The sequence below is a fragment of the Pelobates fuscus genome, chromosome 1 (genome assembly GCF_036172605.1).
Source record: "Pelobates fuscus isolate aPelFus1 chromosome 1, aPelFus1.pri, whole genome shotgun sequence".
Classification (NCBI taxonomy): domain Eukaryota; kingdom Metazoa; phylum Chordata; class Amphibia; order Anura; family Pelobatidae; genus Pelobates; species Pelobates fuscus.
Window position 1 is genome coordinate 322082745 of NC_086317.1, and position 12266 is coordinate 322095010.

General features: G+C 44.7%; 1 protein-coding gene across 2 annotated transcripts in view; it reads right to left on the reverse strand.

Moving 5' to 3' along the window:
- TFDP1 (transcription factor Dp-1) overlaps positions 1–12266 on the reverse strand; it is a 61288-nt gene that overhangs the window by 19204 nt on the left and 29818 nt on the right. For both annotated transcript variants that reach the window (XM_063459588.1, XM_063459594.1), the window contains exon 5: positions 2806–2927. In XM_063459588.1, the coding sequence (XP_063315658.1) occupies positions 2806–2927 (122 nt within the window). The remainder of the gene's footprint in view (positions 1–2805; positions 2928–12266) is intronic.

Sequence of the window (12266 nt, forward strand, 5' to 3'; positions counted from 1 at the left end):
GGGGGATAAGGACCACTATGGGAGGGAGGGAGGGGGGGGGATAAGGACCACTATGGGAGGGAGGGGGGGATAAGGACCACTATGGGAGGGAGGGGGGGGATAAGGACCACTATGGGAGGGAGGGGGGGGATAAGGACCACTATGGGAGGGAGGGGGGGGATAAGGACCACTATGGGAGGGAGGGGGGGATAAGGACCACTATGGGAGGGAGGGGGGGGATAAGGACCACTATGGGAGGGAGGGGGGGGATAAGGACCACTATGGGAGGGAGGGGGGGGATAAGGACCACTATGGGAGGGAGGGGGGGGATAAGGACCACTATGGGAGGGAGGGGGGGGATAAGGACCACTATGGGAGGGAGGGGGGGGATAAGGACCACTATGGGAGGGAGGGGGGGATAAGGACCACTATGGGAGGGAGGGGGGGATAAGGACCACTATGGGAGGGAGGGGGGGGATAAGGACCACTATGGGAGGGAGGGGGGGATAAGGACCACTATGGGAGGGAGGGGGGGGGGATAAGGACCACTATGGGAGGGAGGGGGGGGATAAGGACCACTATGGGAGGGAGGGGGGGGATAAGGACCACTATGGGAGGGAGGGGGGGGGATAAGGACCACTATTGGAGGGAGGGGGGTATAAGGACCACTATGGGAGGGAGGGGGGGGATAAGGACCACTATGGGAGGGAGGATAAGGACCACTATGGGAGGGAGGGGGGGATAAGGACCACTATTGGAGGGAGGGGGGGTATAAGGACCACTATTGGAGGGAGGGGGGGTATAAGGACCACTATGGGAGGGAGGGGGGGTATAAGGACCACTATGGGAGGGAGGGGGGTATAAGGACCACTATGGGAAGGAGGGGGGGGTATAAGGACCACTATGGGAGGGAGGGGGGGATAAGGACCACTATGGGAGGGAGGGGGGGATAAGGACCACTATGGGAGGGAGGGGGGGATAAGGACCACTATGGGAGGGAGGGGGGATAAGGACCACTATGGGAGGGAGGGGGGATAAGGACCACTATGGGAGGAGGAGGGGGGGTATAAGGACCACTATGGGAGGGAGGGGGGATAAGGACCACTATGGGAGAAGGGGTAAGACCACTATGGGAGGAAGGACGCACATGGGGAGGGAGGGGGAGGGTATAGGTACCACTATGGGAGGGATGTGAAGGGACAGGGATAAGGAACACTATGGGAGGGATAAGGGGGATAAAGACCACTATGAGAGGGAGGGGGTGGGATAAGGACCACTATGGGAGGGGAGGAGGAAGTAAGGACCACTAGGGGAGGGGAGGGTAAGGACCACTAGGGGAGGGGTGAGTCAGGACCACTGGGGGGGGGGGTGAAGGAACACGGGGGTGGGGAGGTAAGGACCACTGAGGGAGGAGGAGGGGAAGTCAGGACATATGGGGGGGGAGGGGGCGGCAAAAAATGTTTTGCCTACGGCGGCAAATATCCTTGCACCGGCCCTGCACACACTGCATTCACACACTGCACTCATGCACACACACGCTGCACTCATGCACACACACGCTGCACTCATGCACACACACGCTGCACTCATGCACACACACGCTGCACTCATGCACACACACGCTGCACTCATGCACACACACGCTGCACTCATGCACACACACGCTGCACTCATGCACACACACGCTGCACTCATGCACACACACGCTGCACTCATGCACACACACGCTGCACTCATGCACACACACGCTGCACTCATGCACACACACGCTGCACTCATGCACACACACGCTGCACTCATGCACACACACGCTGCACTCATGCACACACACGCTGCACTCATGCACACACACGCTGCACTCATGCACACACACGCTGCACTCATGCACACACACGCTGCACTCATGCACACACACGCTGCACTCATACACACACGCTGCACTCATACACACACGCTGCACTCATACACACACGCTGCACTCATACACACACGCTGCACTCATACACACACACACATACGCACACACTGCATTCATTATACACACACTGTAAATAAATATTCAATTAATATATTTTTTTTAGGATCTAATTTTATTTAGAAATTTACCAGTAGCTGCTGCATTTCCCACCCTAGTCTTATACTCGAGTCAATACGTTTTCCCAGTTTTTTTGGATAAAATTAGGGGCCTCGGCTTATATTCGGGTCGGCTTATACTCGAGTATATACGGTAATAAGTGTGGGTGCACTTAATATAAAATAGACAAAATATGATTGAATATACATATAGCTCAAATTCCAGTTTTGTTTTGATTAGAACTTTTACAATTGGCTTCTTCCTTAAGGGGTTAAGCTATAGCGGATTGGATACTTCATGTATAGCTTGAAAGAAAATATTGTTAAGATGGTATAAAACATCATTTGTCCTTAATGAGCTAAAAATCTAAATTTATTGGTAAATCCTTAGTAAAGAGATTGATACTTTGGAATTCCCTTCTGACAATAAAAGTGAGCAAGTCAGTTGGCTCAATTTTCATGTTTTAATTACAACTTTAAAAACCAAAAAAAATTCCTATTAAAGCCTGCATTTGCTGTTCGTAATGTGCATGTGGTACACTGAGTTAATTTGAAACACACTGAGCTCTTAAGTTATAAAATGAGTAATCGGAAAATGCTGCAGAATAGGTCAGCACTATATAAATGTGCAAAATGTGGCACAATCACAGAAAGCAGTGGAAAGTCACTTGTCATTGCTCCACATTTAGCGTCTTGCGCCAGAATTGATCTAATAAAGATATTTTCTGCAGTGATTCATCCAAGCTTGCTTACCCTGCTGACCATGGTGAGGAGTCTGTGGCTTGGTTCTGCGATACAAAGTGCGTGTTTGGAGTATGGGGACTTCCTAATAAGATAGTACTGGGTGCAGATTGTCGTTGTGGTGTCCCAATAACCTGCATTATATGACCAAAAAAAATTGCATTAAAAATTAGATTAAAAGTATGGAAAATTGATAATATTGGATTACATAACTCCTCTGGTAACCAAAATAACCAGTAATCTGTAAATAAATGACAGGAGTATATCAAGTTGATAAATGGTTAATGGTGCTTTCGAAATACCAGAATAACTCCTGAAAGAGTGAATTATTACAAATATGCTTAGTGATTATGAATGGAGCAGTTAACCTAATGATATGGCAATCACAAGCATATTCAGCAGTTTCAGAATTATATCTACCACAATCCTCTGATAGACAGTGGTTTATGGGATAAAGTAAGTCCTCCTACTTCAGGATGAGAGGCTCCTTGAAGAGGCAGAGGGAGTAAAACTCGAAAACGCCATTTCCATGTTTAAAGTGCCTGTTTTCTAAAAACGGTGGCACATAAAATATACAGTTTTAAGCAATATCAAAAGGCTGTGATGCATATATTAAGTAGGTTTTGCTGCCTCTTCTACATAACATTCTACAAAAATTATCAAGTCTTTGTACAAACATTTAGACACTTAAATACATAAAGACAACCAGCTCTGAATTTGAAGCAAGAGCATAGTTCATTATCAAACAAATAAATTAGAAAATACTAGTATACAGGTTACTTGAAAATAAATACATTAAAAAAGAAAAAAAAACACAGAAGCAACAAACACTAAATTGTTGGACACCAAGGTTAAAAGGTAGCAGATTCATAGAAGATAATATGAGTTATTTTAAGCTACCTATCCTTTCGTTCTCCTCCTTAACTGGATAAAAGCACTACTTACCATGACCCTATTAGTTGCTGAGAGAGGATTTTTTTTTATCATGATCTGTGCTAAGTCCTAGTGACCTCTTTCAATGTTAACTGCCCAAACCAGAATAACCAAGCCTCTCAATCATCCAAAAAATACAAATGTGCACACAGCTAGGACACAATTTGTAACAATTTGATAAGCATCTTTTAAAATCCACTTTGGAGTGAAATGTATTATTTGACTGAATCTATTAATGAGAATTCAAGGACTTATACTGGCAGGGAACTTCATGATATCCTAAAAATGTAACTAAGAAATGTACCCAACAATAACATTTACAGATCAGTGAATGTAAAGTAAAACAAAAATACATTTTAAACATGTAATGCTGGTGTACAGTTAAAAGGATTAAAATCATATGTTCATATTTTCACATCTGTTAAAAACCCAACATCCATCCATTGTTAACCAAATCATTTTCAGGAACACTGTCTGGTGGAAGAAATTTTAAACGGTAACTCGAAGGACCATAAGCTTGCTGACTGTGTTATGGTGGAAGGACCCCCACTTTGTGCAGTGTTTGAAACGCTGCCAGTTATGAGATTTATTCGTCGCTGAGCTCTTTCTGAGCTGTAACTCCACCTTCGGCTTCTGTCCATCAGCTAGCTGGAAACTTTGCTTCCAGATTGGCTTTGCCAGCTGCAAACCGTTTACAGAGCAGTTCCACACTCCTAAGTCAGGGCTTGACAAATTTGTTTGGTATCTAGGAGCCAGTCATTTTCAACAAGAAAAATGAAATTCTTAAAAGGACACTATAGTCACCAGAACCACTGCAGCTTGATGTAGTTATTCTGGTGTCTATAGTCTGTCCCTGCAGGCTTTTCAGTGTAAACACTGCCTTTTCAGCGAAAAGGCAGTTTTAACATTGCTGCTTAGTAACACCTCTAGTGACAGTCATGGCCACTAGAGAGTCCTGGGCCGCTGCTCCACCACATGCAGCACCAATGTTCAGTGTCGCCAAGCTTTGCATAGAGGCACTGAATGTTCCTAATAGATATTCATTAATTTAATGCATCTCTATGAGGAGATGCAGATTTGCACATTTGCTGCGCATGCACAAAATCCTCCCAATGCTTTCCTAAGGGAAAGCATTGGCTAAGCGGAGATCATAAAGATTGATAATCCCAGCCATGGCGAAACTAGCACGGTGTGTGGTGGAAAAAATATAAAAAAATATCTTCCTCATGCGATCGGTGGGTGCAGGTACCTAAATGCGTGCGCGCACAAAGGCACACACACTCGTTTTTATTGAAACCCATTCTGCCTCCCTACCTTTGGGAGAGCTGAGTGGATCTTTCCCCGGGGTTCAGTGGTGATTGCTCTCTTCCTGTGTGCGAAGGAGCAGTAATATTCCTGCAGCTCCTCTCTGCTCCTTGCACGCTCTTTGTAATGATGCCGGGGTCGGAGTGACGTCATATTCCAGCTCCCGGCATCATTACACAGTGCAAGGGAGAAGAGCGGTGCTGCAGAAATATTACTGCTCCCTCGCGCGCCGCCTAGAATACTCCGGCAAGCAGGACCTTCAGAGTTCCCTCAGTCACATTAACTAAAGAGCTGCCAAATCCCAGGCGCCAGGGCAAAATTTCTAGTAGCTGTGGCGGACCTGGTGCCTGGGACTTGTCGAGCCCTGTCCTAAGTGAACAGAGGAACTGCACCTATCAAACTACTTATGCCAGGAATCTGTCTTTAGCTACAGGCAGACCTGTTAAACAGAGAATCAAAGGAGAGGGATTTGCCCAGTAAAAGGCATTTGATATATTTACTATTTATACACACACACTGAACAAAATAATTATAAATCGCAACACACATTTTTGCCCCCATTTTTCATGAGCTGAACTCAAACATCTAAGACTTTTTCTATGTACACAAAAGGCCCATTTCTCTCAAATATTGTTCACAAATCTGTCTAAATCTGTGTTAGTGAGCACTTCTTTGCCGAGATAATCCATCCACCTCACAGGTGTGGCATATAAAGATGCTGATTAGACAGCATGATGATTGCAAAGGTGTGCCTTAGGCTGGCCACAATAAAAAGGCACTCTAAAATGTGCAGTTTTACTGGAGAGGTCCGCACCACCATTTGCCTCACGCAGTGCAACACTTCTCCTTCGCATAGAGTTGATCAGGTTGTTGACTGTGTCCTGTGGAATATTGGTTCACTCCTCTTTAATGGCTGTGCGAAGTTGCTGGACATTGGCAGGATCTGGAAAACTGTTGTATACGCCAATCCAGCGCATCCCAAACATGCTCATTGGGTGACATGTCCGGTGAGTATGCTGGCCATGCAAGAACTGGAATGTTTTCAGCTTCCAGGAATTGTGTACAGATCCTTGCAACACGGGGCCATGCATTATCATGCTTCAACATGAGGTGGTGGTCATGGATGAATGACAACAATGGGCCTCAGGATCTCATCGCGGTATCTCTGGGCATTTAAAATGCCATCAATAAAACACACCTGTGTTCAGGCCCGGACTGGCCATTGGGCATACCGGGCAAATGCCCGGTGGGCCACGATGGCCATGGAGCCGAGGCCGGCAGGGGAGATCACAGAATCTCCCCTGCCAGCCCCTGGAGGGCCAGCGCTATCAGTGTGCCGGCCCTGCATAGTGCCTCCATGGGGGGCCAGTGGGGAGATCAAAGATCTCCCTCACCGGCCCAGAGACACTAAGATGCGGCCGCCGGCGTGGGAGGGAGGAGAGGACCGGCGGAGCTCTAGCCAGCAGCTCCGCCGGGTCCTCTCGCGAGGTCTGAGCGTTGCCGCGGTAACTCAGATCTCGCGAGAGTGAACTCTCACCACTGGACCACCAGGGAAGGAAGCATGGCAGCACAGCCCCCCTCCATGGCAGCATGGCACCCCCCCTCCCAGGCTAAAGGTAAGAAGGGAGGGGGGGAATATAATATAATATTTTTTCTATTTTTTATTTTTTATAATAAAAAAATATATTTAAATTTAAATAAATACATTCACACTCACAAACACAGCACCCCCAGACAAACACAGCACCCCCAGACCCACACAGCAGCCCCAGACCCACACAGCAGCCCCAGACCCACACAGCAGCCCCAGACCCACACAGCAGCCCCAGACCCACACAGCAGCCCCAGACACACACAGCACCCCCAGACACACACAGCACCCCCAGACAGACATAATATATAAAATAACCCTCAGTGAGTTAAAAGACAAAGAAAATTAGAAACCTAGAATGTGACGGCAGATAAAAACACCTTCACACACAGCACCCCTCTTACATACACACACACTGCGCCCCTCACACATACAATACTTCCATATAAATATATATATATATATAAAATATATATATATATATACACACACACACACAGACTACAGCACCCCTCACACAGCACAACTACATACATTACACTCCAGATACACGCTAGATCCCTTACCCTATATGCACTCTTAATCCTCTACACACACACACACACACACACACACACACACACACAATCTCCTATACACACTCTGGGTCCTTTACACACTAGATCTCCTACACACACACACACTGCACCACCTAAACACACACTACATTTCTTGTCAGCAAACACATACTACATTCTCTAAACACACCCTCTCTACAACCCCTACACACACTACGTCACCTATACACACACACTACAGCCCGTATTCACACACTCGCTACATCCCCTATAACACTATGTATGCCCCATATACACACACTCTGTACAGCCCCTAGCCACACATATTACACCACAAACACAAATGAAATTGACCTATTTACACAATACCACACCACACTCTACACACAAGCAATCCCACAAGCAGGCTCCAAACACATGCACCATACACTTTCCTGGCCCTTTTGTCCTCTGGTATCCCACTTGTGGAGACACCAGAGACAATTTAAAAGCCAACTCAGTGCAAGCATGTTATTAAATTTGCTTGCGCTGCGCAGAACAAATTCAGGGCCTTTTTCTAATGCTAGAGCTCTTTAGCGGGGCTCTGCGCATTGAAACCAACATGCTCACTTTGAGGGGGGCGTGCTTGTCATTAGTGATGACAAAACACACCCTCTCTGGCCCTGCCCCCTTCTTAGGGGGCCGCTCTGATTGAAAAATGCCCGGGCCTAATTTTTTTCCCAGTCCGGCCCTGCCTGTGTTCGTTGTCCACAACGCCTTAACATACGCCTGCCCGTAACAGACCGCACCGCTACCATGTTCCACAACGTTGACATCCACAAACCTCTCACCTACACGACGCCATACACGCTGTCTGCCATCTGCCCTGTACAGTGAAAACCGGGATTCATGCGTGAAGAGAATACCTCTCCAAAGTGGCAGACTCCATCGAATGTGAGCATTTGCCTACTCAAGTCGGTTACGACGACGAACTGTAGTCAGGTCGAAACGCCGATGAGGACGACGAGCATGCAGATTAGCTTCCCTGAGACAGCTTCTGATGGTTTGTGCAGAAATCATTTGGTTATGCAAACCGATTGTTGCAGCAGCTCTCCAGGTGGCTGGTCTCAGACGATCTTGGAGGTGAAGATGCTGGATGTGGAGGTCCTGGGCTGGTGTGGTTACACGTGGTCTGCGGTTGTGAGGCCAGTTGGATGTACTGCCAAATTCTCTGAAACGCCTTTGGAGACTGCTTATGGTAGAGAAATGAACATTAAATTCACAGGCAACAGCTCTGGTGGACATTCCTGCAGTCAGAATGCCAATTGCACACGCTCCCTCAAAACTTGCGACATCTGTGGCATCGTGCTGCCTGATAAAACTGCACATTTTAGAGAGGCCTTTTATTGTGGCCAGCCTAAGGCACACCTTTCCAATAATCATGCTGTCTAATCAGCATCTTTATATGCCACACCTGTGAAGTGGATGGATTATCACAGCAAAGGAGAAGTGCTCACTAACACAGATTTAGACAGATTTGTGAACAATATTTGAGAGAAATAGGCCTTTTGTGTATATAGAAAAAGTCTTAGATGTTTGAGTTCAGCTCATGAAAAATGGGGGCAAAAACAAAGTATTGCATTTATAATTTTGTTCAGCGTATATATCTAATGGTATACAAAAAATATATATTTAAAACAGATTTTACTCTAGCTACAAATATTAAAGATTCTAACAACCAGCAAGAATGAGAGTTTACAATTAAAATCCATGACTAACAATTTAAAAATAAACCCACCCTGGTACCAAGCTTATATTCCAAGAGAAGACAAACAAATCTGAACACAAGATAAAGAAAAACGTCTTAACATCTAGAATGCGAGTACAAATTATTTGGGGGAGAAAAAAAAAAACCCTTACTTTTTTTCAAAATTCTGGCAACACATCAGTGACTTTGTGGCATAAATATGCCTAGCTAATAAAATAGCCTGAAGGCTGGTGTGAACAAAAGAAGCTGTAGAAGGGTCTACATGAACAAGCGGAGTAAATTCTAGTAGACTATAAGCATGTCAACATAATGAGAATACCAAGTGTGCCAAGGCCACAATGGTGATACCAGATTGAAGTAGGGAAAAAAATAAAATAAAGTACCTGCTGCATCCAGGCAGTCAGACAAGTTTTAAAAAAGCAAAGAGTAAAAAAAATAAAAATAAAAGATAAATCTCAAATTGCATGGAACTACTAGAACTGTATCACTGATATTCTGGACATTGATTGGGCACGGGAGTTGATCCACCATTACAATACCTTGATAAATACATCACCACAATGCCTGTGAAAAATACAATCTGATGGTAGACAGGTTAGTTACTCACTACCAAAAATGAAGCCTACGGAGTCAAACTAAATCCAGATTCTTATGGTTTCCAAACCACTGAAGTAAAGACCATTTGAGAGGTTTAAGACAATTTTTTGCAAAAATCACCTTGTCAAAGGGCACCAACACCAGTCCTACAAGTTTCAAGGAAGAAGTCATTAGGTTTTGAGCCACAATGCAGCAGCAGAGTATCTCTAGAATAAAAAGCCTCAGATAGTTTGAAAATCGATGTGATTCAGCTGTGCTGAATCAGAAAACGGTCAGAGACAGAAAAATCAGCATATAGGGGAAATCTTGAAAGTGCAATGAGCTAATCAAGTGTTCCAAGAGATCCTCAAATGTAGAAAAAGCTACCAATACAGGGAGAAACTAAAGGCTACTCCAATGATCCATATATCTAAAGCAGCATATCTCTAGGATTTACAGTCTGCACTATGACCCACTGAGCAGGTACCGCTAGAGAGCCATTACTATGATCATCAACCACTGGATGTGCAGTCCAGATGTTACCCCCCTAGATTAGGGGTAGGCAACTTATGGCACGTGTGCCATGCAAGACAGTCGAGGAGTCTTTGCACAGCACTCAAGGCTACAAGAGTCAAACAGGCTCTGGCCTATCAGGAGTCCCAATGAAACTTCAGATATCTGCCAATACGAAAAGGTGGTGAAGGAATATCCTCAATTTATGTATTGCAGCACATAGAGGAAGTAATCTCAAATCACTTCATTCCAGCACTTGTGAATGGGAATCCACAATGGAGTAGAGCAGCCCACAGTGACATATCCCCACACACACACACACACAATTGCACATTCACGATACCACAAACTGAACATGTACGCACAAATACAACGATACAAAGCAACTGCAGTAAAAATAACACGCAGAATACGGCAACATACACACCTCAATTTAAAAATATAGGACATCACAATTCTATTTCGGCACAGTGCTGCTAAAAGGTTGACTACCCCTGCCCTAAATAATCAGGAAGTTTTAACACTTGTTGGTGCACCAGTGCAAATTTCATATTTAATTATGTTTAATATATTAATATTTGATGTGACATTAGAGCTCTGTTTCTCCTGAACAAAATGATATATGATAAGTGTGGTTACACGTAATATGAAAAAGGTGAATTACGCTTGAACAGACATATAGTGCATAAAAATGAAATGATGAGCCAATATTGGGGCAAAAATGGATCTCAAAACGCCCCCAAGGTGTCCAAGGAACAAACTGAGAAAATTAAAACCAGCATTTGGTCAGTCTACATGCCTTTGAGAAGAATAAAATAAAAAAAAAGTTAGTTAATATATCGGCATGAAAATCCGAGAACTAGGTTAGATAGGAAATGGGTTAATGAAGGCAAGTTTGAACAACATTTGCAGACCTTGCTGTGGGTTGATATACAGGCTAAAACAGAAAATATAGGTAAAAGTTCAGAGAGACCTCAATAGTTTGCCATCCGATAAGTCTCCAATAGTCTCAAAGGTTTTTGCTCACTCGCGCAATTACAAAGAGAACCTATACTTTTTGCATATCATATTGATCCCCACCCATAAGGGTGGTCCAGATCTAAAACTCTGGAAACATAGCCTAGAAAATATTTACAGCCTTGTTTGGGCCTCGTCAGTGAAGTGTAGAGGATACTCCTCTAGACAAAGCATGGGGTTTACGTCTGAATTGCTCTTTTGACAGAATGAGAACCGAGTATTTATATAGAATGTGACGGCAGACGAAAACCATTCGGCCCATCTAGTCAGCCCAATACCTAGGCTTATCTTCTAACTAGGATAGCCTTATGCCTATCCCACGCATGCTTAAACCAATTCACTGTGTTAACCTCTACCACTTCAGCTAGAAGGCTATTCCATGCATCGACTACCCTCTCAGTCAAGTAATACTTACTGATATTTTTAAACCTTTGCCCCTCTAATTTAAGACTGTCCTCTTGTTGTGGTAGCTTTTCTTTAAAAAATATAGTGTGGCGAAACCGACCTCGCCACGTGTCCTTGGAGGGGTCTGCTTGCCCGCCCGCCTCTTGCCTTTGGACTATGGACCAGACTTTATGTGAATGTGTTAACCCAGATAGCTATGCCATGGAGCCCATTCGTGTAGTTAAAGGCTTCAGCTCCATGGCAATTGAACTGTGTGAATAGGATCTGCGCGCTATTCGGTAGTTTTGTGCGCTCAGATCCCAGCTATCTGGGGATATGTGAAATGTCTGTGTGTTATGTGTAAAAGGGGACTTTATGTATTTTAAAGTGTTTTACGGTCTTTGTGTCCCCATGTGCTCAATAGAGTCTGTCTCTGTCCTGGGAGGTAATTGGATTACTTCTCCAGGAGAGAAGGCTCTGTAAAACCGGTCTGAGCCGGAAAGCCATGCTGGCAGGGGTTTTAAAAGATACTTTACTCATTTTTGAACCCCTGGTCTGATTCATGCCATTTTTTAATATGTTGTTCCCCTGAATGGATTGATTGTGGATATGTATTTTTATGTGAATGTGATGTATGGTTTTAGAGTTATGAAAGTTGGGTAGAAAGTATGTTTTAACTGTATGTATAATTGAGTTTCCTCTCAGGATAAGGGGAGGGAATATGTGGGATGTAACTGATGTGTGAGTGGTTGTTTTATACCTCCCTGTGGGCGGACCTGTATTTGTAACAACTGCAATAAAAACCCTCAAAGTGAAGTGTCGTCTCATTATTGGGGGAGGATTTATTGTA